The sequence below is a fragment of the Odocoileus virginianus genome, chromosome 30 (genome assembly GCF_023699985.2).
Source record: "Odocoileus virginianus isolate 20LAN1187 ecotype Illinois chromosome 30, Ovbor_1.2, whole genome shotgun sequence".
NCBI classification, from domain to species: Eukaryota; Metazoa; Chordata; class Mammalia; order Artiodactyla; family Cervidae; genus Odocoileus; species Odocoileus virginianus.
Genome location: NC_069703.1, coordinates 33024048 through 33049090, shown reverse-complemented (window position 1 = coordinate 33049090; position 25043 = coordinate 33024048). Strand labels below are relative to the sequence as shown.

Sequence of the window (25043 nt, the reverse complement as noted above, 5' to 3'; positions counted from 1 at the left end):
GCCCATCTTCATACCTTCCCTTCTCTCCTCCTGCAGTTGGTGTGTGAAGACGTGAATGTGGATCGATTCTACCCTGTGCTCTACCCCAAGGTATGGCTGGACCTGGGGAGGGCGGGTAACTAGGGGATCAGGCATGGATCGGGCACCTGCGGTGTGCAGGGTACTTTTCCTAAGTTCTCTCATTTAATCCTCACAACAAGCCTGCAGAGTCCGCAGTTTGTAGAAGAGGAACTAGAGGCCCAGAAAGGCTTGGTGCCTTGTCTAGGGATGCCCAGCAGATAAGGAAGTCCACATTTGAATCCAGTGCTGTCTGCCTGGAAGGTAACTGCCTTCCAGTTACCTCTGGAAACTCACAAGTGCCCTTCTAAGGGTCATCTGTGCTCCCGAGCCAAGGATCCACTGGCCTTGCCTTCCGACTCCGGAGGGGACCTGGGGAGAGGGTAACACAGGCGCCTCCGTAGGTACCAGCCAGCAGATGGCAGCTGTGCTTGCGGCTCTGTTGCTGGGTGCTGAAGACACTGTGAAAGTGTGGGATGGAGAGGGGCTTCATCTTCAGTAAGCCAGGGGGCTTCTCAAAAGAGCTGGACCCCGAAAGACACATACAGCCTGTGGCTCTGACTGAATTCCCCAGCAAGGTGAGGTCCCTGAGAAGTGAGTGGTCCAGGAAAGGTCCCCTGAAGGAAGGGGTCTCTGATCGGGTCCCACATCCCAGGTACAGAAGAGGACAAGGTGAGGAGGGGAACTTGCTCAAGGCTCCACAGCACAGTGGGGGGACTCGGTCTGTTCCAGAATGATGAGATGGCTTCACAGAAGAGCCGGACTTCAGGCCGGTGTTAGAGCAGAGTTGGGCCGGGAGCTCGTGAGCAACACTCAGGCTTTGGAATCCAACTGAGTTCAAGCCCCAGCTATGCCATCTGCCAGCTGTTGACCTTAAGTTGGTTCCTTAAGCTCTTGGAACCTCAGCATCTTCATCTGTGAAATGAGGGTAGCAGGAGTCCCTCGTGGACCCCTTCCAAGAAGATGAGATGATGCGTGTGGAGTGCCTGGCACAGTGCTTGGCACATAGAGCCATAAACAGCAACTTGAAAAGGCGGTGTGTCAGACTTGAAGGGAATGAACTTATGGTTCCCAGTGGAGAAGGATGGAGGGAAGGGATAGTTAAGGAGTCTGGGAAGGACATGTACTTACTGCTATATCTAAAATGGATAACTGACAAGGGCCTACTGTGCGGCATAGGGAACCCTGCACAGTGTTACGTGGCAGCCGGGATGGGAGGGGAGCTGGGGGAGAACGGATACATGGATGTGTATGGCTGAGGTGCTTCGCTGTGTACCAGAAACCGTCACAACATTGTTAATCGGCTGTATGCCCATATAAATAACAAAGTATAAAAAGGAAGAAAAACAAACACAGTGTGTTTCATTCGTCACCCTTTCCCTGCAGGCCTCCCGCCTCATCGTCACCTTCGATGAGCATGTCATCAGCAATAACTTCAAGTTCGGAGTCATTTACCAGAAGCTCGGGCAGGTGTGCTGACCTCCTCCTCCCCGCCCCCGCCCATCTGCCCACCTACCGGGGGCCTCAGACCTTGGCCAGGGAGAGCACCTACCTGGGGACTCGAGCTCAGGAACCCCGGGGCTGCCAGAGGTCCCCCTTCCAGCCTTCCTGGGTGAGTGGGGGATGGCACCCGAGCTCGATGACCTCTGCCCTCTGCGTGCCTGCCCCTCCCACAGACCTCCGAGGAAGAGCTCTTCAGCACCAATGAGGAGAGCCCCGCCTTCGTGGAGTTCCTCGAGTTTCTGGGCCAGAAGGTCAAACTGCAGGACTTCAAGGGGTGAGCCCCGGGTTGGGATAAGCAGAGGAGAATCTGACCCATGCCTCTGGGCAGGGACGGAGCCCCCGTCCTGGCCCCACTGAGGCCTGGCTGGGGCTGGAGACTGAGCCGTGGCCTGGGGGCGGGGCCTGGGGCAGGTTCCGAGGAGGCCTGGACGTGACCCACGGGCAGACGGGGACCGAGTCTGTGTACTGCAACTTCCGCAACAAGGAGATCATGTTTCACGTGTCCACCAAGCTGCCCTACACAGAAGGGGACGCCCAGCAGGTAGCCTCCTGCCTGTCCTCCTGTGCCCCATCTACCTGCCCCTTCAGCATCCACCACACCAGACTCAGGGGGCCCTGGGATAGGGAGAGGGAAGTGATCCAGTCCCTCGATTTGTGGCCTCCTCTGGTTGGGGGCAGGGTGAAAAGTGGCTGTGATGCCATGGAAGCCTCAGTTTACACATCTGTGAAATGGGGATGATAATGGCACCTACCTCACAGGTGAGCCCAAGTGAGAGGCTGCACACAGAGTGGCTAGCACAGTATCTGATACCGATGGAGCAGGAGATCAGTAAGTGTGAGGATTTTTACTGGGAGTGAAGGGTTTTGTCAGGTCACGTGGGGGCACTTAGACTTGGCAGAGGTGGGAGTCAGGCAAAGTGTTCAAGATCAAGTGACTTTTAGGCTGCAGGGGAGGTGGGAGAGGGAGGCAGAGTGTTCCTGGGGAGAATAGTGGCTCCCGCCTTCTGCAGAGGCCTGGTGATGAGGAAGCCCAAGGCACGTTCCCCGAGCTGAACTCAGAGATCTGTCACCTTGTCCTAAGCTTCCTGGGAGCTGCACGCCTCCACCCCAGGCGGATAAGGGTGAAATGGGAGAAAAATGGAAGCGTTTCTTCCTTGCCCTTAATGTCTTTTCATTTTCTATGAATGAGATTCTCTGTTCCTTTTAGCAAGTCATATATACCGAGCGGAGCTTAACTTGTTCAGGAGGGGCCATGTGTGGGGTGTTTAGACAGGAGGAGGGCAGAGAGGTAGGGCCCAGGGCCCTGGGTTCAAGTCCCCTAGGTCACTGGAAGACCCTGCTCTCTCAGCCTCAGCATTCTCCTCTGTCACGGAATTCCAAAAAAACGAATTTTAAGACCAGTTTCTCGCCACAGTTTTCTGGGGGGAAGCAGCTCCCTAGATGTGCCCCAGCCCCCTCCACCCCGGCGGGCACCCTCCCCGAGCCCCCGGGCCCCGTGGCCGGCACTGAGAGGCTGTGGCCCTGTGCTCAGTTGCAGCGGAAGCGACACATTGGCAACGACATTGTGGCTGTGGTCTTCCAAGATGAGAACACGCCTTTTGTGCCGGACATGATTGCGTCCAACTTCCTGCACGCCTACGTGGTGGTGCAGGCTGAGGGCGCGGGCCCTGACGGGCCCCTCTACAAGGTGGGTGATCTCGGAGCTCCCTGAGGGCACCCTCCTAGCCCCTCCTCACTCGCTGCACGGCCCCTCTGAGTCTCAGTTTTCCCAGGTTTAAATAGGGGGGCTCACCGGAGGACTCTGAGCCCGGCTGCTGCCCGGATGATGGTGGAGGATTCCCATCCCGCCCTCTCTGTTGCCTGAAGTCCGTCCCCTCAAAGAGGCTGCTTACCCTCCTCCGCCCTTTAGTCTCCTCCTCCTCTCGGCCCTCATGAGCCCGGAGACCCTCCACCCCTCCTCACCACTCAAATCCAGGACTAAGGATGGAGCCGCTGAAAAGCTGGGGTCGGCCCACCCCATCTGTAGTCACTGAATATCCCCCGTTAAGGGGCAACCCTGTGCCCAGCACCGGGCTAGGGAGACGAATCGGGTCTCTGGCTGGTGTTGGGACCCCCCAGGGACACCCGCCCTCCCTTCCAGGTGTCCGTCACGGCGAGAGATGACGTCCCCTTCTTTGGACCACCCCTCCCGGACCCCGCTGTGTTTCGGAAGGTGAGGGGCAGCCCCCAGCCCCACCACGGGCCGAGCAGGACTGAATGGGTGGGGGCCTTGGGGGTGCACAGTGCGCTGTGCTAGGTCGTGGAGCCTGCGTGTGCCAGGGTAGCCAGGCCCCCCTAACCGATGGGCTGGGGCCCAGCTTTTCTGTCCATCTTGGTAAGAACTGTGACTGTTTCACAAAGTCACAGAGCAGACTGTATCATTGCTTTCCATTCCGCATAGCAGACTCTGTGGCCTTCCCTCCAGTCTTGTCTTTTTGACAATTTCGGTCTTCTTCTACAGTGTTTGGGGATGGGGGCACACGTCTCTCACCTCTCAGAAGAAGCCTTGGCTCCAGTCCCCCAACAAATCCCCCAGACTGAGGCGGTGGGAGACCCCCAACCCAGCTGTCCTGAGGGGTGGGCAGCTGTGAAGGGCATAGCGGGGCTCTCACAGGCGCCTGGGCTGGGGCACCAGGAATGAATAGGACGGAACCCACCAGAGCCCCAGCCCCTGACTCGTTGGTTCCCAGTCCCTGGTCTCTTGTGTGCCCCTGACCTCCTCCCTTTCTCTTCTGCATGCTGGGGGCTTCCAGGGGCCTGAGTTCCAGGAATTTCTGCTGACAAAGCTGATCAATGCCGAATATGCTTGCTACAAGGCCGAGAAGTTTGCCAAACTGGAGGTGAGGATGGGCTCTTGGAGCTGGGTCCCACCACCCCCTAGAATTTCAGCCGAGCCTCCTGGAAAGGGGAAAGCCTTGTTCAGACCTCAGCGTTAGGGAGGGGCTGCCTGGGGGAAGGACCAATCGACAGGTGAGCAGGGCCAGAATCCAGGGAGAGGAAGCAGGGGTCCCTAAGGAATGCCCAGGAAGGGCTCGGAGGTAGGAGGGGCTCGGAGGTAGGCACAGATGAAGCAGTGGAGGGGGCGCGTGGGGAAGCAAGATCTCAGAGGAGGCGTGGTGAGCCCCCCGGGGGGCTGCGCAGGGGCCCGAGAGAAACCCGCATAGGCTTCCGGGGCCCAGGCCCGCTTCCCACTCAGTGAAGGCGGCCGGGGTTCCAAGTGCGGGAAGAAGGGCTGATCCCTGGGGTCTCTCCTGAGACAGGAGCGGACACGGGCCGCCCTCCTGGAGACGCTCTATGAGGAGCTTCACATCCATAGCCAGTCCATGATGGGCCTGGGGGGCGACGAGGACAAGATGGAGAACGGCGGCGGGGGCGGCGGCTTCTTCGAGTCCTTCAAGGTGAAGGGCGGGGAGGCGGGGGTCAGGGTGGGGATGGGGCACGGACGCGGTGGGGATGGAGCCGGGATGCGACGGGGATGAGGTGCAGGGATGAGGGCGGGACCAGGTGGGGGTGTGGTTAGAGGCGGGGTCGCGTGTGGGCGTGGCTCAGGGTGGAGCCGGTTGTGGAGCGAATAGGGGCGAGCTCGGGCCAGGTGGACGCGTACCTCCGGTAGATCCCCGAGGACCGTGAGCCTCAGGGTGGACCCAGGCTTTCGAGTGGCAGTGGGCCTGGGGGAGGAGCTGGTGGTTGGAGGCGGGGCCTAAGCCTGGGGGCGGAGTCTGCCTGGAGGGTAGAAGGTTGGAGCGCTCTGGTGCCAATGGTGGTGGCTGCCAGGTCATGGCAGAGAAGCGAGGACCCCCGAGTCCTGACCCAGGGAAAGAAACCAGAGGTCCAGGAAGGAACGTGAACAAGGGGCCATAGGAGAGGGACTGGTCTGCATGGCCTTAGGCCGTGTGGCCCGCTTAGGCTGCCTCTGGTTCACTTCAGTTAGGGTCCGACTCTTTGCCACCCCATGGACCGCAGCATGCCAGGCCTCCCTGTCCATCACCAACTCCCGGAGTTTACTCAAAATCATGTCCAGCCATCTCATCCTCTGTCGTCCCCTTCTCCTCCCACCTTCAGTCTTTCCCAGCATCAGTGTCTTTTCCAGTGAGTCAGTTCTTCACATCAGGTGGCCAAAGTATTAGAGTTTCAGCTTCAGCATCAGTCCTTCCGATGAATGGTCAGCTTAGTGTTGAAAGCACAGACACCCTGGGTTAAGGTTGCGGCCTTTCTGCTTACCCCCTTGAGCATTCTCTGAGCCTCAGGGTTTTTTAAGCTATTGTTTGGGGTAATGGCTTCTTACCTCATACAGCTGTTGAGAATTATTTGTAAAGCAATTTGATCAGCGTAATGTAAGTTAAGAAACAAAATGCAAAGTTGTGCCCATTTACCGAGGCGACTACCATCAGCCTGAGAGAGGAGAAAGAAAGTTCTCTCCCCACCCCCGACCCCCGCGGGGCCTGGAACCCCCAGGCTGCGGGTCCCCAGGCAGTGACCTCTTGGCCACTGTGCCCTCCACCCGCAGGAGGAGGACTGCCCATCCTCCCGGTGCCCAGCCAGGCTGGCGGGGCCTCACCTTTACCCCAGGGCAGGCTACAAAGCTGGAGATGTGGGTTTGCATAAGAGGATTAGCCCAAGCCGCCCAAGTTCTGCCCTGGGCTGAGGTGAACAGACCGCCTTTGAGAAAGAGGCTTGAGGAGAGCCCTGCCTCTGCGAGGAGGAGACAGCAAGTGCATGGGGTGGACATGGGCCTGGGCTGTCTTCTCTGAGGGAGGGCTCCAGGGCCCCGCATCTGGTGGGCACCGGATTAAGTCACAGCCTTTCTCAGACAGCAGAGCCCACGGCCTAGGGTTTGGGTTTGGCATCTGGATCCCAGACCCACCTCTGCTTTGGTTTCATCTCGTGGAGAGTGGGCCTGGTAGCAGTGCCTGCCTCCTGGGGCGGATTGAGTGAGAGCAAAGGTAGAGAGCCCCGGCCCGTGAGCTTTCTGTGCAGTTGTCTGAAAAAAGCAAGGAGGGAAGGGAGGGAGGAAAGAAAAGCTCGCAGGAAAGCAAGCTCTAAGAGACCCTTAAAAGGAGGAAACGGGCGTTTCTGGGGCGTTCTCTGCACACGCTTTGGGTCACAACGCCGCGTCTCCTGTGGTCCTTACCACAGCCGCACAACAGATCAGGAGGCTCCAAGGCTCAGCGGTGGGGTGATTTTCCTAAGGTCACCCAGCAAGCTAGTGGCAGAGCCGGGGCCTACACAGCCCTCTGCCCTCGTGGAGCTGACTCCTGTATGGGCTCACGGGAGGGGCCTTACCGGGGTCACCGAGGGTCACATCAGTGGGTGGCTCCTGCATTTCCCCAAGGGAGCGGGGGGCCTTACGAAACCCCTGCCCCACCTCCGCAGCGGGTCATCCGGAGCCGCAGCCAGTCCATGGACGCCATGGGCCTGAGCAACAAGAAGCCCCACACCGTGTCCACGAGCCACAGCGGGAGTTTCGCGCCCAGCAACCCCGACCTAGCCAAGGCGGCTGGAATAGTGAGTGCCCCCCCAGCCCTGCCGTCCCAGGGCCCATCCCGGACTCTAGGCTAGGTCCCGCCATTGCTGTCCAGGGGGTCAGGCGCCCAGGCTGTGACCCTGATATCCTCCGGCCCCCTCTTCAGCGCTTTGGCGCACCCCACCCCCCCCCCGACCCCTTATTCATCCGGGACTTTCTGCAGCGTGTCAGCCCCCTAGCACGTTCCTTGGGGAACACCTGTCTTGTTGTTCGCTGGGAGTGGGGCTGCTGTGCGGACACCTCTTACCACGCCTTGAGTTTCTGGGAGCACCTACTGTGTGTCAGGACCTGGGTCTCTGCGTGAGCATCTGCTGTGTGTCTGGCTCTGAGATGCTGATGGGTCCCACTGTGTGTCCAGACCTGGGCTGCCGTGTGAGCTGTGTATTAGGAACCGGTTGCTGTGTGGACATGTGAGCGTCTCCCGTGGGCCCGGCCCTGCGTGTCTGCGAGCCCCTGTTGTGTGTCAGAGCCTGGGCTCCTGTGTGGACCTGCGTCTGTAAGTGTCTGCTGTGTGCCCAGGCCCTGAGCTTCTGTATGAGAACCTACTATGTGTCAGGAAGTGGCCTGCTGTGATAAGCCCCGGGTATCAGTGGTTACCCATCACCCATCGGGAAGCGAGCTGTGTGAGCGCCCGCCGCGTGCTCCCAGAGGCCTTTGTGGTTGTGGCTGCCTCCTGTGTGTCGGGGACTGGGCTTCCGTGTGAACCTCTCCTGCGGGATTACTTCCTGTTTGCCAGGCTCTGTGGGACTCTGCCACTCACACACAGAGGGTGTGCTGGGTGCAGGATGAAAAAGGCCTTCAGCGGGGGGCCTGTCTGCTTGCCACTGCCCAGCGGCCAGCCCCGAGCTCTGCGCCTGCTGCTTTGCTGTCCCCTCCCCGTCCGTCTTTCCTTCTGTCACCCATCCATCCATCCTTCCATCCATCCATCCATCCATCCATCCTTCCATCCATCCATCCTTCCATCCTCCCATCCATTATTTATTGACTGTCAGCTGCATGCCAAGCAAGCCCTGTGCTCAGTGCTGTGAGGCTGTGTCCTGTGGCAGGAGAGACCCACCCCCCCCTTCCGCCCCCTCCCCGGCCCCGGGGTCTGGCCTGGCCGGGGGAGCAAGGCGAGTCTTCGTTTCCCAGCCGTCAGCAAGCCCACCGCCACGGGAGCCGCAGCCCGCCCTCCTCCAAGCCCGATGCCCCGGCCACTCTTCCTCCCCACAGCGGGGCCCGGCCTCCCGCGGGCGGCTGCAGAGGGGCCCCGGGGAAGGGCCAGGCCAGCGGGCCCACCACGGCAGTAACCAGAGCCATTTCTGTTTTTGTTTTTGCACAACTCTTCCCTCTCTTCACGTGGCCTCCTTTTCCTTCCCTTTCTCTCCTCTCCCCCTCTCCCCGCCATCCCCAACTTTCTTGCTCTTGTGTATTCTCCCCTCTTGCATCTTTCTTGCTCCTTTTCCTCCGCTTTTCTCCCTGGCTTTTCCCTTTGTGCCTCCCCTCTCCATCTCTTCTTGTCTGTCCCATCCCGGGTCCGTCTCTGTCTGTCTGTCTGTCTGTCTGTGTTTCACCCTGTGGCCCTTCTCGTGTGAATGTTTGTCAACTTCTCACGTCTGTTCTCTGTCTCCTTCCCCCTCTTCTCTGCTTCCTTCCCGGCCTTGTCTCTCTTCGCCCCCTGCCCAACTCTTCTTCCCTGTCCTTGTCTGTCTGTCTTTCCCTCCTCTCCCTGTCTCACTTCTCTCTCCCTGTCCTGCCATCCCTGCCTCTCTGATTCTCCGTCTGTCTGTCTATCTCTCTGCCCCCCGCCCTCTGCCGCTTGCCAGTCATTGCTTATTCCCGGGAAAAGTGGCAGTAGATTCGGACGCCGAGGCAGTGCCATAGGCATAGGAACCGTGGAAGAGGTTGTCGTCCGCGGGGCCGCCGGCTCTGGAGGCTGTCTGCACGCGCTGTTCTCTGCTCGCTCTCAGGACGGAGGCCATATTGGGGACGTTGCCCCCTGCCCCTTGCCCCCGCCCCCCCAAGCCCCCGGGACAGGCCCGAGGGCCAGGCAGGACGGAGTGCCTGCAGCTCTGACGGCACTCAGCAACCTGCTTTGGGGCCTGGCACCTCTGCCAGAGCCAGCCCCTCCCAACCCCCACCAGGGGCTCTGGCCCTGCCCTGGCCCCTGAGGCTCTGGCCCAGACCCCGCCGGGATCTGGTACCTGAAGACCCCGCACCCCGCTGCACGTCCCCCAATATCGCCGGGCCTGCATGGAGCGCCTTGCCCTCCTCTGCCCACCTCCCGGTCCCGGCTGTGAACTGACCTGGGGGCTCCTGCCCCTCTGTGCCTCCCTGGGCCCCCCATCCTGCCTGCCTGCCCCAGAGAAGCGGGGGACGGGGGGCCTGCTTCTGGCACCTGGGGTGACCCACAGTAGTGTGCGTGGAAACTTAAGCGGGGGTATTTCATCTGCCGGGCTAGAGCCTCCCCCTGCAGGGCTGGAGTGGGGCAGGGCCTGGGTGGCTGTGCCTGCTTTCTCCCCGCCGCCCTCCAGCTGCAGGTCCCATAATGCTCCGAGGACCTGGCCTCCCCACCAGCCCCAGCCCAGAGGGGCTGTCCAGCCCCCCGCTCAGGCCTCTGCCCCCTTTTCCTGAGATCCCGGGTCCAGACCTTCTGTGTGACCTCAGGGGAGCCCTTTGCCGTCTCTGGGCCTGTCTTCCTTTATCTGTAAACTAGGTTGGCTCTCTTGGGAAGTGGACGGTCCTCTGCTTTGGGGCCTGGGCAGCGGGGGCCCCTGGGGGTGGCCTGTGGGTGGGTGGGGGTCCCTGGAGCTCCGGGAGCAGGTGGGCACTGAGTTGGGCCTCTGCCCGCAGTCGCTGATCGTCCCCGGCAAGAGCCCCACGAGGAAGAAGTCCGGTCCGTTCGGCTCGCGACGGAGCAGCGCCATCGGCATCGAGAACATCCAGGAGGTGCAGGAGAAGAGGTGGGTGGAGCGGCGGGCGGGATGCGTCCTTCTCCCGCCCCGCACCCCTGCACGACCCCCGTTCAGCGGCCAAGGAAAGCGCACAGCAGGGCGCTCCCAGCCTTCTCCCCTCCTGTCCCCACCGGTGACACCCGCCCGCACCTCAAGGACCTGCTGTGCGCCAGCTCTTCATCTCAGCCCGGCTCCGCTGGCTCCCGGGAGTCGTGGGTCAGGGGAGGGCCTGGCCCGGGTCACGCGGCGGGTGAGGGGCAGAGCTGGGGTCTGCGGAGCTCTGTAAGTACACCGGTGTGCGCGGGGTGTGCACCGCCCCCGCCGCAGGAGAGGCAGGGAGCCCTCGGGGAGCAGAGCATAGTTCCTGGGCTGTGAATCTGGTCTTCGCCACGCTGCGGCTGTGTGATCTCGGGAAAGTCACTGTGCCTCTCTGAGCTTCATTGCCCTAAGCTGAGAAAAGGCAGGGATGAGGACACAGCAGTGGCACGGTGCTGGTGCCGTGCGCGTGAAGCCAGGCGCTAGGGGCCCTGAGGTCTCAGGAGTGAGCTGGCCCTCCCTTCACAGGCAGGAGGGCCCGGAATCCCACGAATCCAAGGTTCAAGCCTTGGCTTTGCCACGTCCTGGCTGCGCGTCCGTGGGCAGATCCCTTTCCACCTCTGGACTGCGGTCTCCTTATCCATAACCGGGGACACTTAGACCCCCATCCATGGGGATGTCCTGTCTCGTTTTTTACTTGTTTTTTGGCCTCTCTGTGCGGCTTGTGGGATCTTAGTTCTGAGATCAGGGATTGAGCCTGAGTCCGTGGCACTGAAAGTGCCAAGGCCTAACCCCTGGACCGCCGGGGAACTCCCAAGGATGTTCTGCGTAGGTGCTCCCGCAGTGCCTGCTCCCTCCTGATCAGCCCAGGGGCCGCGGGGACCGCTCCGGGGCTGGCCCCTGAGGATGCGGGGTGTGGGTACGAGGCAGGAGCGCCCGGGACCTCCTCTCCCCACCTGGGGCTCCTTCTACTCTTGCGGCCAGGCCTGGTGCTGAATCCCCCCTGCTGCCCCCATGTGCCCCACAGGGAGAGCCCCCCGGCCGGCCAGAAGACCCCAGACAGCGGGCACGTCTCCCAGGAGCCCAAGTCGGAGAACTCATCCACTCAGAGCTCCCCAGAGATGCCCACGACCAAAAACAGGTTGGGGCTTGGGGCATGCTGAGCCGGGGGCTTGGGTGTGGCGGGCCCATTCTTTCTCCCCCACTGTCTGGGCCCTGGGCTGCCCGGGAACGTGGACATGGCCATCCCAGCGCAGCAGGGGGGCCCGGGCACTCTCCTGGGTCCTCCTCTGACACACACCCACTGAGCGCTTTGTGCATGCCACGCTCTGCAAGACGGCAGTCACCTGCCCCTGCCTCGCGGGGCTGACAGCCCAGAGCAACAGAATCTAGTAAGCTACTTCCAGGTAGCGATGACAGAAGGAAAAGAAAGCAGAGGCTGCAATGAAGAGTGGCCGGGTGGGGGCAGGGGCTTAGATGGGGTCTCAGGGAAGACGTCTACCGAGGGTTAAGGTTGGAATTGAGAGCTGAGTGAGGAGTCGGCCCTGTTAGGACAGACTGGCGGCGGTGTGGCAGCGGGAGGAGGGTGCCAGGTAAGAAGCGCAACAAGTGCAAAGGCCCTGAGGCACATGTCTGAAGGCTCGGCAGAAGGGTTGTGTCTGAGTGAGTGAGTGAGGCTGGGCCCGGGTGGTCGTGAAGGTAGATGGGAGGAGTTGAGAGTTGGGCAGGGACTGGATCATGGCTTTGAAGGCTATGTGAGAACTTTGAATTTTTTTTAAAAATGTATTTATTTTTGGCTGTGCTGGGTCTTCACTGCTGCACGGGCTTTTCTCTAGTTGTGGAGAGCGGGGGCTCCTCTCCAGCGGTGGGGCACAGGCCTCTCATGCCGTGGGGCCTGGGCCGTAGGGGCTTCAGTAGTTTGGGCATGCAGGCTCAGTGGTTCGGGCGCTCGGGCTCGGGGGCTGCGGCTCCCGGGCCCCCAGCACAGGCTCAGTACTCGCGGTGCTCGGGCTGTTTCCCGACAGCCCGTGGGATCTTCCCAGATTGGGGATCAAACCTGTATCTTCTCTGCATCAGCAGGCGGACTCTTTCCCACGGAGCCCCCAGGGAAGCCTGAGAACTTTGGATTTTATCCTAAGTGTAGCAAGGAGGCTCTGGAGGATTTTGTGTAAGAGGAGTGATGCTTTCACAAGCCGACCGTGGTCACCATGTGAGAGTGGGCCCAGGAGCAGAGGGGCCAGCCTGGAGGCCACCCTCCATTCATTGCTTGTCAGCTGGGCCCCGGGGGTGAGAGGGCTGGGGAGAGGACCCGTCCTGGGCTGAAGAGTCAAGTCAGGTGAACAGGGAAGCAGGAAAATGCGGCAGGGACAGGACGAGACAGAGCCGAGCAGAGAGGGTCGTTTCCCCCCTAACACCCCGCGCAGAGGAATCAGGGATGGCCTCCTTGAGGAGGTGTCCCCCACCCCCACCCCGGCTGGTGTTTGAAAAGTGAATTTACTTTTTAGGACTTGAGGGAAGGCGTGCAACGCCAGGCAGGAGACACAGTTTGGCCTGCAGTGGATTTTCCTCCAGAAAGGGGGGAGGAAGGAACAAGTGGGCAGATGTTTCTCTCTGAGCAGAAGCTAGAAGGCAGGAGATCCTGTGCAGTGTTACATGAGCTCCTCCGGCTGTATTGGTGACATTGGAATAATCAATGTGATACGGTGGTGATCGTGAGGAGAAAAGACCTTGGACATGGAACAAAACTGAGAGAGAGTTAAGGAAGTAGACTGGAGGTGGAAGGCCCAGATCCTGCCTGTTCTCGCACCTCTGGCTGGGTGACCTCGGGCTGTGACCTCGGGCTGTGTGCCCACCTTCTCTGTGCTTAGGTGTCTGCTCATCTGTAAAACGGGTCCAATAATGATAGCAATGAGATAACTGGGGTCAACACACTTAGATCAGTGCCTGGCTCAGAGCAAATCTACGCTCAATGATGGTGCCGATGGTATAACTATTAACCGATGGTGTAACTATTAGCTGATGGTGTATAAATAAATAGTTCTGACTGAACGTACAGCCAAGAGAATTGGGCTTCATCGGGGGCAGTGGGGAGCCAGGGTAGGAGCAGGACTGGGGCCCGACAGGATCTCTGTGTTAGGAAGGATGGTGGCATCGGGGCGGCTCAGGGCCCCCGAAGCTATAAGGTGCCGTGGTGGAGCTTGGCTGGCCGCAGGCTGGGCCTGCCTGGGCAGAGAGGGCAGGGACCGGGGGTTTTGGCTCAGGAGATGCCCACCACGGATGCCGGCTGACGGGACGTGTTCTTGGCAGAGCGGAGACAGCGGCCCAGAGAGCAGAAGTGCTAAAGGGCTTCTCCCGCTCCTCGTCCAGTGCCAGCAGCTTCGCCAGCGTCGTGGAGGAGGCAGAAGGCCTGGACGCGGACGACACGGGCCTGGTGAGGGGCCCCGGGGGGGGAGGTGCCCCGCGGTGGCATGAAAGGGGTGCTCTCTGGAGATGACGCCCCGGGGTGAAGCCTGAGCCCGGCTGTGGCTGAGTTGTGACCAGGAGACCCAGCCCCGAGGAGTAGTGCAGGCTGGCCTTCCCTTACTCTGAAGCCTCCCTTGGCTCCCCAGTTCCCCAATCTGTGAGGCCACTGAAGGTCTAGCCCTTCCCTCCCCGGCCCCGCCTCTCACCCCTTTGGCCAGCCTGCCCTGCTCCTTCAGCCAGTCCCCGAACCAGTCAGGCTTACTCTACCCCTGGGCCTTTGCACACGCCGGTCCGCTGTCTGGAACACTACCTGCTCCCTCCTTCCCCCGTTGTCCAACTGGCTCCTGCTCCTCCTCAGCTCAGCCTCCCAGCGCCTCCTCCGGGAAGCCTGCCTTTCCGGGCCCAGGGTGGGTCAGGAGCCCCTGTGCCCTGGGCTCTGTCCTTGGCTCCATCACGCTTCGCTCCGCAACCCTTCAGTCCCCTGCCAGGCTCCATGTCAGATGCTGCGCGTGCAGACCGCCGAGCCCCCACCCCGTGGGGCTTGGGATCTGGAATTGCACTAGTCTCTTCCCAGCCTGTCTCTCCTCTTGACCTGGAGCTCTTGGAGGGCCAGGACCCTCTCGATTTTTCTCGGTGGCTTGGCTTATGAGAACATCAGGGTTTGGACGCACGGATGAGTGGAAAGTGTGTGTGTGTCTGTGTCCGCTTCTCTTCCCACTCTGCCCTCCTGGGGTCCCCTGGGGCAGACATGGCTGGGCCCTCACCCTCTCTGCAGAGGGGCCAGGGTGGGGGGGTTGTGGATTATAGCAGAGGAGGGGTGAGGAGGGTGGGGAGCCAGCCAGTGCCGCGGGCAAGGACTTCACCTCCCTCCTCTCCTCCCTGTCCCAGGAGAGCGTTTCCTCCTCCGGGACGCCCCACAAGCGGGACTCCTTCATCTACAGCACGTGGCTGGAGGACAGCATCAGTACCACGAGCGGAGGCAGCTCCCCAGGTACCAGCAGGGCCAACCCCTCAGCGGGTGCAGCCACTCCTGTGATGGACGGGGCCCAGGGCTGGGCATGGAGGGCACGGAGACCCGTTTTCAGGCCCCAGGTGGTGGGTGTGATGGGCCTGCCGCTGACAGGGGCTCCGTGGGCTGGTCCTTATCCCGTCTATTATGGTAGTTGGTGGCTCGGAGGGCTGGTGGCTTCTAGAAGGGCCTTGGAGGTTGATGGGGCTTTGAAGGGGGTAAAGATAGGAGTTAAGGGTGGGGGTACCCAAGGGAGGGGCTTGCTGGGGTTGGGGGACGCTGGTACCGACCGCCCATCCATGCCCCCATCTCCCTGGTGCCTCCCCGCGGCCAGTGAGGTGGCTCCCTCCTGCCTCCCTCCCCAGGCCCCTCTCGGTCACCCCACCCCGACGCCGGCAAGTTGGGGGACCCTGCGTGTCCCGAGATCAAGATCCAGCTGGAAGCATCTGAACAGCACACGCCCCAGCTGGTACGTGCAGCTGCCAGGGGCCTGGGCGGGGGTGGGATGGATGGCCTGGGGGCTGGCCCTGTGGAGAGCACCCCCTGCCCCCGGGATGGGGATCGGCTGTTGGGGAGAGGCCTCAGGTGGCCAGGGGTCCCCAGGGATGGCGCTGGACCAAGACGCACTGCCCCCCTGCCCCAAGCCTGGAGGGGTTGGGCTTGTCCAGCTTGGGCACAACCGCTGACTTCTGCTCGCCCATGTCTCCCACGTCCCCTGTCCCGGCGCCTGTATTGCCGCTGTTCTGACCACAGGGCTGTTAGCCACTCTGCCGCTCTGAAGGTGGCCCCGAGCAGGTCAGTCCCAGCCCTCAGCTCCTGTTTGGTTGGGGGCCGGCGGGGGAGAAAGGGCAGAGGAAGGCAGGGCTGGGCCGACTTGTTCTTTCTCCATCACCTCTGCGGGGTGAGAGTTACATTTTTAGGTTTGAATCCTCTGCCGCTCAGTTGCTAGGTGACCCTGGGCTTCAGTTTCCTTCTCTGTACAGTGGGTCAATAAATTCTGCCTCACGTCTGCCCGTGAGTTAGCTGAGAGGATTTAATGAGAGCCTAAAAGGGACTTGGGAATCATTGGGAGGGAGGGGTCTCGGGGGTTCCCCTTGGGATGGAAAGATCCAGAGCCTGCCGTCCCAAGGGCGGGACCCCTCCACTGCTGTCTCCCTGTTTCATGGCACGTCCGTCTCCCTTTACCCTGCAGATGAGGCCGCAGAGGCACAAGGCAGATGCTCTGGCAGATCCAGGTGGGTGGGACCTCCGCCCCCAAGGCCAGCACCAGCCTGGGGCCCACCCCTCGCCTCCCCAGCCCTCCTCCTGGCCCATGTCCGGGCTGTCTCTGCAGAGTGGAGCCGTCCAGCCCTGGGAGCGGGGAAGCTGCTGGCACCATCCCCACCCCCTGGGCTGGGAGGCTGGCTGGGGCGGGGAGAGGTCAGCTGGAACGGGACTCCAGGCCTGGCTCATCCATCACCCTTGGGTGCCGCTCTGGATTCGAGGGAGTGAGCTGGAAAGGAGAACTAGACATCTCGGTGCACGCAGAGCCTGCCATGGAGGCGGTGGGGAGGAGGAGCACTGGGCTGGGAGTCCTGAGTCCTAGCCTGTGATTTGGGATCCGCTGTGCAGCTCTAGGCCCATCACACTCCCTCTCTGGGTGCCTCGGCTCTAAATGGACGAGATCATTTCAGAGGTCACTGAAGACTCCGCGCAGCTGCCCCTGAATGGAGGATTGCCCTCCCGGGGGCCTCCTGTCACCCTCTCCTGTTTCTTGGGGTTCCTGGGGCCCCAGGTCGGCTGAGGGGCAGGGGGATGGCTGTGCCCATGGCACCTCCTAGACCCTCAGGCCGTGTGCCGCAGACCTGCGGAGGCCCTGCCCACCGCCTCTACGTGACAGACGAGTGACCCCATTGCGGGCGTGGGGGGCCCGCGTGGCTCTTCCGCCAGCCCCCGGCTCGGCCCCCTGGCACCTCCTGCTCCTGGCACTCCAGGCCTAGGGGTCTCAGCTGGCTCACCTTTGCACCACCCCCACCCCGCACAGAGCGGGCAGTCAGGCACAGCTGCTGTGAGTCCACATCCTTGTGTGTGTCCACACTTTTTAGGCACCACGCCAAAGGGCAGCCTTCCGGCCCCAACACCCGTTTCGGAAGCCCCTGTGGCCATGTGTGTGTGTCGGTGACAGTTGTACAAAATAAATTCTATTTATCGCTATTGTACCCTGAGTTGGACCTGGCTTCATGTGACCCTCTCCCTCCTCTCAGATCAAACCCAGACAGATCTTAGGGGTGCTGTGGTCAAGACCAAGAGCCTGTTCACTAACCTCCACCACTCCCCACCCCTCAACCTCCCCACCCCACCATCCCCTCCAAATCAGAGCTGCTGGGTCTGCAGACACCTCCAAGGCCAAGCGATGGGCTCTTTGACCACTAGCTGTGGCTTTCCCCTGTACCCTTTTCCCACCTTGTTCCCTCTCCCCAGCAGGGAGAACCTGGCTTTGAAGTCAGTTCAGTTCAGTTCAGTTCAGTTGCTCAGTCGTGTCCGACTCTTCGCGACCCCATGGACTGCAGCATGCCAGGCCTCCCTGTCCATCACCAACTCCTGGAGCCTGCTCAAACTCACGCCCACCAATTGGAGTCCTGCTACTCCCTGGTGGTGCTGAGAAACTTAGAAGCTTCCCTGAGCCTGTTTCCACTTCTGTAACACGGGAGTGGTAGTACTTCTCCCGGGGATCCGTCCTGAGGATTCCTCGAGCGGGTGCAGGTGGAAGACCCAGCACAGCGTCAGGCGCCCGGTGGGTGAAGGCTACGTGTGTTCCCTGTGTGGCCACCAGAGGGCGCCGAGGGACCGCTTACCCGCACTGATGGGGGCGGGGACAGGCTGAACCTGTCCAGCGAGGAAGGCGCTCACCTGGTGCAGAGCGATTAGGGTGATTAAGGGGCGATGAGGGCCTCGGGGGAGGGTGGGGTGGGATGTGGGAGGAGCCCGGGGATCCAGCCTGGCTGAGGGGGGGTTGGGGAAGACCCCGTGGTGCCTGAGCACCCCCCAGAAAGGCTTAGCATAGTGTCCGTGGGGAGGGAGCCGCCGGTGCGCAGGGAGGCCTGAGAGTAGGGCTTGCAGCTGAGAAGGGAAGGTGATGGTGATGGTGGAGGGGGCAGGCAGAGGGCAGGGACCAGGCCAGAGGCCCCATGGCCTTGAATATGCCGAGGTCAGTGGGGAAGCCGTGGAGCACGCAACACCGGGAGCAGGGGGTGGCTGGCGGCGCCGGCCGGGCAGCGTCGGTCCAGGAGCCCTTTGCCAAGGACACGGGCATCTGCAAGGTGCTGGGAGATGAGCATCTGGAGGACAGGGCTGAGGGAGGAGCTGGGAGGCGCTCAGGGGTCCGGCCCGAAGGTTGGTGAACGGGTTGTGGGGGGTTCTGCTCTGAGATAGGAGCACAGGAAGCAGGACAGTTTGGGGGATTTGGGGCCTGGAGGTGGGCCCCAGGGGGGGTCATGATGCCTTGGCCACACGCCCTCCCCACCACCAGCACCCACACCCTCCCCTGGACGATGCTGGGGGCACCCTAGGGCCTTCCTGACGGGGCCCTGCTGTGACCCTCAGATGTCTGGGGCCCCCCCCAGGGGTGGTCCCCTGGACGATGCTGGGGGCACCCTAGGGCCTTCCTGACGGGGCCCTGCTGTGACCCTCAGATGTCTGGGGCCCCCCAGGGGTGGTCCCCTGGACGATGCTGGGGGCACCCTAGGGCCTTCCTGACGGGGCCCTGCTGTGACCCTCAGATGTCTGGGGCCCCCCCAGGGGTGGTGACTCACTCCCCAGCTCCATCCGCCCGGGTCTGACCCTAGACTCATTGGTCCCCGGCTCACCCCCCCACTCCCTCCTCTGCCTAACCCCTCTTCTCTAACCCTACCCCCACCCACCCCGGGCCCTGCCTCCTCCCATCCCACCAAGGGCCAGTATCCACAGTCCAGCCCCAAGACCAAGAGCCTAGCTCTGAGTTTATTTACCTCCTATAAGCTCAGTAACTTTGGGCGCATGGACCTCGGAGAATGCTAGCAGCCCCGCCTTCAGTGCCCGGGTGGGAGGATTCAGTGAGGTGCAGCCCCAGCATGCGGTGCATTGTGGGGGGGAAGCACTCAGCCACGAATGAGGACATCTCCGTCACCCACATCGCAGGCCGTGGGGCCAGCTCTCTGCATGGGCGATGAGGTGGCTGGCCCGGGTTGGGTGTCAGGAATGTGCGATGATCAATTGCATCCAGGGCTCCCCTGGGCTTGATGATCCTTCCAGAAAAGAACTGAGTGTATCCCACTGTGTCCCGTTACTGGGTGCCCACCCCCCACACACCTCCCCGCCCCCCTCACACACCCGCCCCTGCTCTGGCCCCCCACCGACCTAGCGCAGAAGCTGGAGCCCAGCTGGGCAAGCAGCACCCTCTTTGGCCCCCTTGGCCTGCCTGGGTGTGCCTGCGCCCCCATCAGCGGAAACGACCAGCTTTAGGGCTGGTTTCCAGCCGGGGCCCCCACCCCACCCCACCCTTCCAGGCTCCAGGGTGGGGCCGGGGGAGGCCAAGGACCAAACCAGCCTCTGTGATCAAAGCGTCCAGTGCTGTTTCTCTTGTGCCCGCGCCAGCTCCGTGCTCGTCCTGCTTTCGGAGGTGGGCAGGGCGAGCCGGGACATGGACCCGAGGCTGGAATTAGGGCCTGGCCGAGGGGCTCCGGGCTCTGGGAAGCCCTGGGCTCGGCTTAGAGACGACTCTGGTGCTGCAAACAGCTGTCAGAGGTTGCTCCAGACATAGGAGGCCAGAGGCCCCTGAGGAGGAGCTTGGCTGCCCGGCTGACCCGGCAGCCTCATCTCCCATGCCTCAGAGTGGGGACCTATCTCCCCAGGCATCAGTCTCCCCACCTATAAGATGGGGGCAGAGCCCTACCTGTCGCCATGAAGAGGCTCTCGCAGCCTCCAAGGGACCTGGCCTGGACCCCGTGCCCAATAGGAGGGGTCCTCCCCCCATCTCCCAGCCGCTGGGGTGTCCTTGGACGCCCATGGCTCGCCCTGGGGCAGCTTTGCCAAAGAGCCGGCCGCAGGCCCAGGCCCGCCCAGCGCCAGGGGACTGCGACCTGGACGTTCTCTGCTGTTCAGGCCACAGGGGGTACTTAACCAGGGACCCTGGAATGTGGAGGTCCCGCCCTGCCGAGGGGACAGCCAGGGACGGAGCCTCCTGAAATAACCAGATCTGGTTAGCAAGGCTAATTTTAAACGCCACTCTGGCTGCCCCAGAGGCCCTTCTGGGAAGCTGTCAATGTCCCTGTGTTTGGCCCCTGGGAGGCAGGGCAAGGGGGAGAGTGCAGAGGGGCCCCAAGGACCCCCACCCCTGAGAGCCGGCGCCGGAGACCCCAGGCTGTGGCCCAAGGCCGGCCCATCCAGAGCCCAGAGCCCTGGCCCCAAACTGGGCTGCAGGGGCCGAGCCTCTGCCCTGAGCCACTCCGAAGGAACCCTGGTGGGCTCTCCGGACCCTCCGCCCGCTGCAGCTTCCCGGACCGCAAGCTCTCTGTCAGTCTGTCTTAGCCATCTTCCACGTCTCCTTCTGCTTCCTCGCCCTGCCCCTTCCTCTCTGGGTCTCTGCCTCTCTGTCTCAGACGCTGGAGTCTCTGCAGCGATGCCTCTGTTCCCCTCTCTCTGGGTCCCTCATGCAAGAGGCCCCGGCAGCCTTCCTGACCGCCTGTCGGCTGGACTGTGCGTGCGAGGTAGGGGGTAGGTGTCCCCCTGGGAGCTGGGGCTGCAGGTGGGGCCCGCTGAGGGAAGGAGCGCCGTCCCAGGAGCCAGCAGGAGCTGTCCCCGGGCAGGCAGGGGCCGTGTCCAGGCATGACCTGGGCCATCCGGCCCGGCCCGGCCGGGCACGAGCAGAAGGAATGAACTCCGGGGGTAAGGTTGCCAGATTTAGCAAGTAGAAACCCACGGAGCCCAGGTAAAGTTGCATTTCAGATAAACAAGGGAGGACTTTTTAGTTTAAGTATACCTCATGCAATGTTTGGGACACAGACTAAAAATCCTCCCTTGTTTATCTGAAATTTGAGTTTGACTAGGCATCCTATATTTTATCTGGCAGCCCTCTCCTGGGAAGCTTTAAGAGTGGGAAATTTTTTAGCAACAGCAGGTTTTAGAGGCTGAGGGCGCCCCCGCCTGGCCAAGATGTGGTAGCAAGCCCCTGGGGAAATCCCGGTCTGATGGGGGAGGCCCGGCTCCAGCCAGCAGGCAGCTTTCAGTCCTCCAGCGAAGGGGCGGGGGCGGTCCTCGGGAGCCTGGTGGGTGGAGTTCACATGACACCAGCTACCTCTTCAGTGGAACCATCAGAAGGGAGGGTCTCTCCTGAGCCTCACCCAGGGCCTGGCACATAGTAGGGGCTTCATAATTATTTGTCAAATGAGTGAAGAATTCTCCCAGCCCATGCCCACGGGCGTGGGAGGGTGCCTGGCTGGCAGAGGCTCCAACGCCGACCTCCCAAGCTGCTTGGCTCCAACTGGAGTGTGCACTGCCCCCACCCCAGGGGCCCCGAAGTGAGCTGCAGAGAAGGAGGAGGAAGTGGGGAGAAGGCATGGAGAGATGATGCCAGCTTTTTGTCTACCCCGCTCTCCCCGCAGACCCCAACCCCTACTCAAGAGTCCAGCCTGGGCAAGGGTACAGGTCAGGCGTGGGAACTGGGGGAGGGTGACCTCTGGCCCCAGGGACTGGTGGGGACTAAGGCAGAGGGCAGGCCAAAGAGGTGGCTGCTCAGGGCTCCTTAGGGGTACGTTTGAATAAGTTGGGGGATTCCTGGGACCCAGAAACTTGAGGACACTCACTTCTGGGGAGGTAAGATTTGGGCCTTTTCCTTTAGCCCCCTAATCTCAGGGGTCTTCCTGGAGTGGGCAACAAAGGAGAGGCCTGTGGCTCTCCCACACCTCCCCCACGGCAGAGTCCCTTGAACACCTTTTTGCTCATTCATTCATTCATTTTTTCACTTGCTAATTCCCCCCTCACTGTTACCATTCACTAGGACAGCCTGGCTCTGTGCCCGGGGAAAAAGGACTGTGGCATCTCACCCAACCTCAGTCGGAACATACCTGTTCCAGGGCTGGCACTGCCGCTGGCTCCCTGTGTGAGCCTGGGTCCCTGACCAGCTGGGACCTCAGTTTCCCCATCTCTACAATGGGGATAAGGCTCGCAGCTCCCTCCTATGCCATGGTGAAGGTGTGAGATGAGGCCAGCCTTCGGTGAGAGCTTTAGAAGGGGGAGCTGTCATGATTACTGCTGTTATTATTGGTAGCATGTTGAGGCCCCTGTGGGCTGGGCGGGGAGTGGATGGCCCCAAAGTCCAGGCCCCAGGACCCGAGTCTCCCTGAGCCATCCCGACAGCCCCCATCTCCTCTCGGGGCTTCAGCCCTCTTGGCCCCTATCTCTCCTTTTCAAGGAAGTTCAGCTCCCGCAAGGTGTCTCTGGCTTCCAAATTGGTAAGGCATCCATCCTTCGGACAGAAGTGAGAGTTGGGGCTGGAGCTTGGATTGGCCGTTGGCCAACAGGGAGGGCCCCCCCCCCCCCCAGCCTGCAGTGTGACCTGGAGCTGGTCCCACCTGCTCGGGCCTCGGTTTCCCCAGCCATACAGTGAGGGGGAGGGGCTGGACACCCCGCCTTGGCCTGGACAGGACCCTCTGCGTGTCACCCCATCAGTAACGGGTTAGCTCTGAACCTGTAATCACTTCGGGCCTGGGAAGAACTAACAGCGTCCCTGTAAATTGAGCTCTAATTGCGGCTTTCAGTGGAGTCAGCTGCTCCCCCGGCCCCCGCTCCCCGCAGCTCTGAATCAGCGAGGTTGTCCCGGCCTGCCCTGCCAGGTGCAGGAATCCCCCAGGATTGTTCTGGCTCCTGGTGAACCAGATGGTTCAGGGACTGAAGTCCTTCCAGGCCTACTGTGCCTGAGGCACTGAGCCTGGGCACTTTGCACGGAGCCAACTCCAGGTCACGTCACCATGGCTCTGGGAGGCTGGGGCGACCACGGCCGTTGTTGCAGAAGGGGAAACTGAGGCACAGAATCACGAAATCACCGGCCGAGTCGATACTAACCTAGATCGGTCTGATTCCCAGGCTTGGTTCCCCACCCCAGCTCAGCCAAGCAATGCCCCCTAGCCCGCCCCACTCCCAGGGGCTTCGAGCCTCCCGCCCCCCAGCCTTCCCTGTCCGCATGCTCCTTCCCACTGGCGTTTGCAGATGAGGCCAGAGGCAGCTCCCCTCCTCGGGTGGGGCGCGGGCCTGTGGTTTCCCTGTTTGTTCTGGAGATCCCAGCTGCTTCCCCAAGGAGACAGCTAGTGGTTCCCAGGCCGCAGCCCCCCTCGGGCGGAGCCAGACCGCGACTGGCCGGCCTGGGAAGACTGCCCACTGGCCCCGCTGGGCTCCGCCAAGCCCTGGCGCTGGGTGGTCTGGGCGGGGGCCAGGGGGGCCCTCGATCCTGGCCGTGGGGCAGGAGCCATGCCTGGTGCTAGACTTGAGGCTGCCCTGCCAGGGACTGGAAGGATCCTAAAGGCCGGAGGTGGCTGGACTGCATAGACACAGGCCTGGGTAGGGCAGGGTAGAGACATGGCCTTGGGGGGAGCCCAGGAGGGAAAGGCCCCAGGCCCTGGTCCCCCTGAGGGCTCAAGAGAAACATCCACCCCCTTCAGGATTATCATTTTTGGGTGGTTTCAACTCAACCATTGAGTTGATTCAGACAGGAACCCTCCTTAGTGGTGGGTGGAGACTCCAGGGTTGACAGGCAGAAGACCTCGCATTCAGCCTTGTTTTCCTCTGGACCTCAGTTTCCCCATCTGTACAATGGGCAGAGGTCAGGACTCCATGCTCGGCAAGAGCTCCACCAGGCTGTAGTGGTGGGGTGGGCAGCCCAGGCTGGAAGGATTTCAATTGTCCCCAAATTCATTTCCAGGGGCTTCTTCTTGCCCCCACTGAATCTTGTAGCCCACCCCCCTATGCCTGTACACCTCTGTTCCCAGCGGTGACTACCTGATGGAGTGGAAAGAGCCCCCACGGGTTATGGAGTCTGACAGATCCCAGCTCCAATCCCGGCCACCGGCTCCCCGTGACCTTGGGCACGTTCCCCCTCTCCCTGCCCCATCGCTTTAAGTGCCATAGTGGTCCTTGTCCTTCTGCCTCCAGCTCCTGGGCTCCTTGCCTGAACTCCAGAATTTTTCCGACTTCCTACCAGCATGTCTAAAGTCCAACGGGCATCTCCAAGCTAACGTGATCCAAACCAACTATTTTCTCCCCAAATCTGCTCCATCATACCCACAGATGACATTTCGCCTAGGTGCTCAGATGCTAAACTCCAGGCACATCCCTGCTTCCGCTGTTTCCTCTGCCCCCCAGGGTTCAGTCCATAATCAAGCCTGGCTGGCTTCAATTCCCAAACGTGTCTGGGGTCCAGCTCCTTCCCACCACCACCATTCTTAGCTGGTCCAAGCCACCACCACCTCCACCCGCGGCAATGGAAAGGCCTCTGGACTGCCCTCCGGCATCAGCTCCTGGCATTCCCAGTCGCTACCTGGCAGCCAGAGCGATCTTTCCAAAGCATAAGCTGGATCGTGTCACTCGCGCGTCTGACCTTCCCCTGAGACAGAAGATGCAGGCACTTCCTGTCGTTCCCCGTGGGACACAGTTCCGTCCACCCCTCCCACCTTAACCCACCTACTGTCTCCCCCTTCTCTGGGCTCCAGCCACTTTGGTTATGTCTGTCGCTCAAGCATATGAGGCTTATTCCTGTCCCTGGGTCTTTGCACTTGCTTTACCCCACTTGGAATAATCTTTCCTCCAGCTCCTTGCAAAGCTATCATCTTACCGACTTGGTCACAGCCCAACCTCCTCTGGTCTTCGCTGACCACCAGCCGCAGCAGGGCCCCAGTCACTCTCTGGACCTTCATTTAAGAGCTGACTCGTTAGAAAAGACCCTGCTGCTGGGAAAGATTGAGGGCAGGAGGAGGAGATGACAGAGAATGAGATGGTTGGATGGCATCACTGACTTGATGGACATGAGTTTGAGTAAACTCCGGGAGTTGGTGATGGACAGGGAGGCCTGGCGTGCTGCGGTCCATGGGGTCGCAAAGAGTCGGACACGACGGAGCGACTGAACTGCACTGAACTGAAAAGGAGAGTCAATGAATGTGCCCTACTTAAGAAAGCGGGAAGAGGTGGTCAGGGAGGGGTGTGGGTACCGAAACACCAGCCTGAGGCAGGCGCTGGGCCCCTGTGAGTCCTCCCTCCTCTCTCCCTGGCACCCGCAGTGCCCAGGAGTCAGGGGATGGTGAGGACCCTTTGCCGGGGGTTTGACCTTGGCTGGGGTCCTCTGCCCATTTTACTCTGTGACTTCAGCCTGGTGTCTGACCCTCTCTTGGTTGCCTTCCTCTCTGGTGCAGAAGCCGACTCCAGCCCTGAGTTTGTCTGGGGATGCTAGGATGAGGTCTGCCCCCAGGAGACCCCCAGG

The 25043-nt window shown here is 61.5% G+C and overlaps 1 protein-coding gene across 10 annotated transcripts in view; it reads left to right on the top strand.

Annotated features, from left to right (window-relative positions):
* The window catches only part of RAP1GAP (RAP1 GTPase activating protein), a 67152-nt gene extending 51339 nt beyond the window's left edge, over positions 1–15813 (top strand). For 6 of the 10 annotated variants that reach the window (XR_002310099.2, XR_011484739.1, XR_002310093.2 and 3 more), the window contains 17 exons: positions 37–90; positions 1444–1527; positions 1734–1834; positions 1972–2101; positions 3092–3247; positions 3701–3772; positions 4353–4439; positions 4860–4997; positions 6973–7104; positions 8929–9006; positions 9956–10065; positions 11120–11233; positions 13399–13522; positions 14443–14545; positions 14898–15032; positions 15317–15358; positions 15756–15802. Coding sequence is in view for 2 of the 10 variants with exons in the window: in XM_070458874.1 (XP_070314975.1) it covers positions 37–90; positions 1444–1527; positions 1734–1834; positions 1972–2101; positions 3092–3247; positions 3701–3772; positions 4353–4439; positions 4860–4997; positions 6973–7104; positions 8929–9006; positions 9956–10065; positions 11120–11233; positions 13399–13522; positions 14443–14545; positions 14929–15032; positions 15317–15325 (1596 nt within the window). In the remaining 8 variants the exon portion in view is untranslated. Of the gene's footprint in view, positions 1–36; positions 91–1443; positions 1528–1733; positions 1835–1971; positions 2102–3091; positions 3248–3700; positions 3773–4352; positions 4440–4859; positions 4998–6972; positions 7105–8928; positions 9007–9955; positions 10066–11119; positions 11234–13398; positions 13523–14442; positions 14546–14897; positions 15033–15316; positions 15359–15755 lie in introns of all 10 variants that reach the window. The other 4 variants (XR_011484737.1, XM_070458874.1, XR_011484738.1 and 1 more) reach the window with 4 other exon arrangements.
* Positions 15814–25043: the final 9230 nt, after the last annotated feature.